General features: G+C 37.8%; 1 protein-coding gene across 1 annotated transcript in view; it reads left to right on the forward strand.

Annotated features, from left to right (window-relative positions):
- The first annotated feature begins 1,225 nt into the window (after positions 1-1,225).
- LOC123518861 (60S ribosomal protein L10a-like) overlaps positions 1,226-5,000 on the forward strand; it is a 13,977-nt gene continuing 10,202 nt past the window's right edge. The window contains exons 1-3 of the mRNA XM_045279914.1: positions 1,226-1,379; positions 2,179-2,331; positions 4,764-4,912. Coding sequence (XP_045135849.1) covers positions 1,372-1,379; positions 2,179-2,331; positions 4,764-4,912 — 310 coding nt within the window. The 5' untranslated portion in view covers positions 1,226-1,371. The remainder of the gene's footprint in view (positions 1,380-2,178; positions 2,332-4,763; positions 4,913-5,000) is intronic.

The raw sequence follows: 5,000 nt of genomic DNA on the forward strand, positions 1-5,000 counted from the left end.
GATACAAAGAGCCAAAGACATTAGACAATGTGGAGGGAGAGTTAAGTGAATTTATGAATGATAAAGGGAGATGATAAGTCTTGAGCGCTCAGGAAATGCCTTTTGTAACTTTGTAAGTCAAGTGGCCTTTGGTTATCTCCGTATTTTTGTATATGATTATATTCTCAAGAAAGAGAAGGAGGAGGAAAAGAATGAAAAGAGAAGGTACTTTTGTGTCAAAATGTAAGTGTTCCTAAATTTAAGGAATTTCCTAAGTGATGCCTAAGTCGCATTAGTGACAAATTAAAGATAGGAAAAAATCCTGCATGATGTATTGATTCTCTCTCTCTCTCTCTCTCTCTCTCTCTCTCTCTCTCTCTCTCTCTCTCTCTCTCTCTCTCTCTCTCTCTCTCTCTCTCTCTCTAAATATGTTTACGTATAATAAATGCCACGATCTGCGGGTGTCACTCATTCATAAATCTACTGAGTTTTCATGCCATCCATCGCATGCGAAAACGTCAATTACTGGTGGTAAGAAAAGAATATATATATATATATATATATATATATATATATATATATATATATATATATATATATATATATATATATATATATATATATATATATATATATATATATATATATATATATATATATATATATGTATTATATGGTGGTGGTTTGGAGATGCGTGGTGGTGGTTTGGAGATGCGGGAAGAAAGTGGAGAAGAGGAAGACAATATTACCTTATTATTTTTTTTCCTGTTCATGTTAGTGTGGTAAAAGGCGTTTCTAGTAGAGTCGGAGGGATAGCCTTTGTATTTCTTCTTCTTCTTCTTCTTCATTCTACCTCTTCGTTTCCATCTGCTGCAACAGTTGAGCATATATAAATATCTGAACTTCTGAAGTCTCTCATACCAACTATCTACAGTCATAATCTTGATTATTGTTCCGAGCTTGGTCCTTGTCTCTCACCATTCATCACCGTATAACCTGTCTTACTTATTTTCAACCCCATTTTTACTTATTTCGTGGTCATGTTATTCTGATTCACCTTACATGAAATACTCCTATGTTGACTGCCATATGTACTACTCATGAGAACCAGTATTGAAAACGCGCGGCAGATTCAGACTAGCGGCTTCGCCACTAGAGGGAATAGGTGTAGCTTCTAGAAAATATTTACCTAGGCGTATTTTTCTAACACCGAAATGGTGTACTTAATTTTAAGATCCCTTCTGATAAATATAATATTTACAGTATTTTTCTAGTAAAATGTAACTATTGAAGACGTGAGTGAATAGTTTGGTGTGAGGTGCTAACGAACACGTCTTGGTCCACGCGGTGCTCTCTGGCCTTCCTTCTCTCTCTTACCGCCACGTCGCCACCATGACCAGGTCTGTGCTCCCATTCCACCCAACATTTTGGTATTTAGCATTCGTACATTAACTTCACTTGCATATCAACTGAATGATCGTGTTTTCTTTGTAAAGTATCGTTGAAAAATAAAGAAAATAGGAAGGTATTAGCTAGATATTAATTAGACACCGAGATACTCAAGGCCGCCGCCCCGATGATGGTATGTATTAGCTGCTGATCCTAATGATGAAAACCTCGTCTGAGGTACGGCAGCCGCTGTGGTAGGTTAGTGGTGTTCGAATAATTTGGCACTGGTAATTTTTATGAAGTTTATAGGACTCTAATTCAAAAGTGTTAGGTTAGGGTGAAATATCAGAAGCCTTTCTCAAAGGCCTGCCTGGCTCATTTGTGTATCAGAGAGGCGTATATAAGTATTAATTGTGTTAATATGGCAATGTCTAGCATTATTGTTTCGGTACAAATTAACGCAATGACTAGAAATCGTCGAGTACATATTTTCAATTTCCATATGTGTGCAAATAAGCCGTTATGTCGTCAGCAAGGATGTAATGTGATATTTCCATATCTTGTGGTTCGTAAGAAAACCATGATTTAAAAAAGACCTAGGAGATATGTTAGATAAATGTTCCTGGAGGTGGTCCCGGGGTTTGTCCCGAATGGGAAGACAGTGGAGAAGCGCACCGCTTAGGATAGATTAGTATACCTGTTGGTTAAGAGGGGTGCATTTCCCAGCTAGGTTAGGCAGATTATGGCGTAAAAATAAAGATATTAAATTCATTCTTGGCTCCATTTTTATTTCATTGTTTTTCTTCACAGCAAGGTGACACGTGAAACACTCTATGAGTGTGTGAATGCAGTCCTGCAAGGATCGAAAACTAAGAAGCGCCGCTTCAGGGAAAGTGTTGAACTTCAGATTGGTCTCAAGAACTATGACCCCCAAAAGGACAAGCGTTTCAGTGGCACTGTTAAGTAAGTTTACCTAACCTTCAGTAGTGCTGGCAGAACAGTATCAATCCAAGTGTGATCCTTTTCATCCGTCTCAATTGAGTCATGCTGCAACCTTACTGTCACCTTTGGCAAAACTCAGGGAATGTGAAGAAATGTATTAGATTCTTGTGGCTAGGTAATTTGATAAAATCTTGAAAGCTCATGACATGATAGCTTCAGCAAATTCGGCATCCCCATATTATTTGCAAATTGTCAAGTTTGACTGACCCATTTATACCTTAAATTATTCTCAATGCTTTTTTTTTTTTTTTTTTTTTTTATTATACTAGAAATATAAAGACTATCATCCTGAGTTATTTATTTATTTATTTTTTATTTATTTATTATTTTTTTTTTTAGAAAACTAGCTCCATGAGAAAATTGTAATTTACAAAATACTAAGATAGCCTTGGATGTAGACAAAATTTTTAAGTCTTCAAGAGTCACACATGGAATGCCCCATTCTTACTCTGTATAAGGAATTTTCAATCTCAGAATATGGTTGCAGAAACAATGTGGTAGATGTGATGGATCGATTTGTGCTGTGCTGCCCTGCTTGCCTATTGTTTGGTCTAGGGAGTTGGGGAGTATTCCCTGACGGACCTTTACCCAGGGTCTTAAAATAACTGGGGAGGCTTTTTTGCCTTTAAACTATAAGTGTCTGAAGATTTTCACCTGCTTCATGCAAGAACCAGGTAAAAGGTGTTTCTTGTTGACTTTCTAGTGTATATTTTTTCAATATTTGGAGTGCTTTCTGTGGGCTGAAAAATTGCTTTGAGATTCACCAGCCAACTAAGTTTTACACATAAAAAAAAGGTTAGCTAGGAAAAAGTCATGTTATATTATACTAACTAGTTAAATATGTAAAATGCTATCAAACAGCAATAGATGTGGTAATGCAAGCAAAATATTATGCAGAGCGTCTTGGGTTTTGAACGTATCATCATCTTGGCATGGATATTTTCTCGCTCACACGCACACGCACAAATGAATATTGTGATAGTTGGAACTGTGCAGTGACGAAAGGTTTGGTTGATATCACACACTGACAAACACCCACTATAGCTGTGAAAGGGAGATATGAATTTGTAGTGCTGTTGTAAAGTCCCAGTCTGTGCGTTTGATTGCACAAATATATCGGGAAAGAAACAAGGTGTGAAAGGACGAGTTGTATTTTCCTGTGTGTGTGTGTGTTATTCACCACAGTCGTCTGCTGGTCACCCAGCCAGTCTTTCCCCTACGGAAAGAGCTCAGAGCTCGTAGTGACCAATCATCAGGTAGGACTGAGACCACACCACACCGGAAAAGCGAGGCCACAACCCCTCGAGTTACATCCCATACTGCATACATTTACTGCTAGGTGAACAGCGGCTACACATTAAAAGGCTTGCCCATTTGTCTCATCCTGGAAAGCGGCGAGGCAAATGGGCAAACCTCTTAATGTGTAGCCCCTGTTCACCTAGCAGTAAATAGGTACAGGATGTAACTCAAGGGATTGTGGCCTCGCTTTCCCAGTGTGTGGTGTGGTCTCAGTCCTACCTGGTGATTGGTCACTACGAGCTCTGAGCTCTTTCCGTAGGGGAAAGACTGGCTGGATGACCAGCAGCCGACCGTGGTGAATTACACACACACACGGAAATACAACTCGTCCTTTCACACTTTGTTTCTTTCCTGATATGTTTCTGCAATCAAATGCAAAGACTGGGACTTTACAACAGCACTACAAATTCATATCTCCCTTTCACAGCTATATTGGGTGTTTGTCAGTATGTATGATATCAACCAAACCTTTCGTCACTGGACAGTTCCAACCATCACAATATTCTTTTGGTGCAAATAATATTGGCTCAATTATTGGGGATTTGCATGGTGAAACGGTTCCTATAGAAACCAATGGATAATATTTCAAAACTTACTGTGTTGCAGGAGGTTGATACAATGTCAAAACATGGAGAGGCTAGTTGCAAGCATTTAGCTTGCAATAACTAGGAAGTAGAATGTGCATCATAGATACCATGAATACTGTTAGCATAAATCCTTAGAATCAAAAGTATTGTTGCATTTTTATGAAGTATAATAAATCCAGATTCATCACAAGAAGAGGCTTTATAATTATATTTCTCCAGAGAATAATTTATTGACTGCAAGCAACATTAAAACTGCTGGCAATTTGCCCATAATTAACACCCCAATTTCTCTCTCTCTCTCTCTCTCTCTCTCTCTCTCTCTCTCTCTCTCTCTCTCTCTCTCTCTCTCTCGTTGTTTGTTGGCACATATTTAGTATGCATCCACACTAGGAATGTCCCTTATTCAGTAAACTTTTGTAGCATATGGAAATGCAGTTATTTTCTTCTTTGAACATACCATTTAAAATTTGGAATATTTTTTCTATGACCTTCGAATTTTTCTCCAAGGTTGAAGCACATTCCTAAGCCCAAAATGAAGGTGTGCGTTCTTGGTGACCAGATGCACATTGATGAAGCAAAGGAAAATAACCTGCCTTGTATGTCTGCTGATGACCTCAAGAAGCTTAACAAGGATAAGAAACTTGTCAAGAAACTAGGTAAGTGTTATTTTAATTACCTTTGCAGGTATTATGTAAATAATTTGCTTCTATCATTGCTTAGTCTTTAAGCAATTTATTATACAAA

The sequence above is a fragment of the Portunus trituberculatus genome, chromosome 44, assembly GCF_017591435.1.
Source record: "Portunus trituberculatus isolate SZX2019 chromosome 44, ASM1759143v1, whole genome shotgun sequence".
NCBI classification, from domain to species: Eukaryota; Metazoa; Arthropoda; class Malacostraca; order Decapoda; family Portunidae; genus Portunus; species Portunus trituberculatus.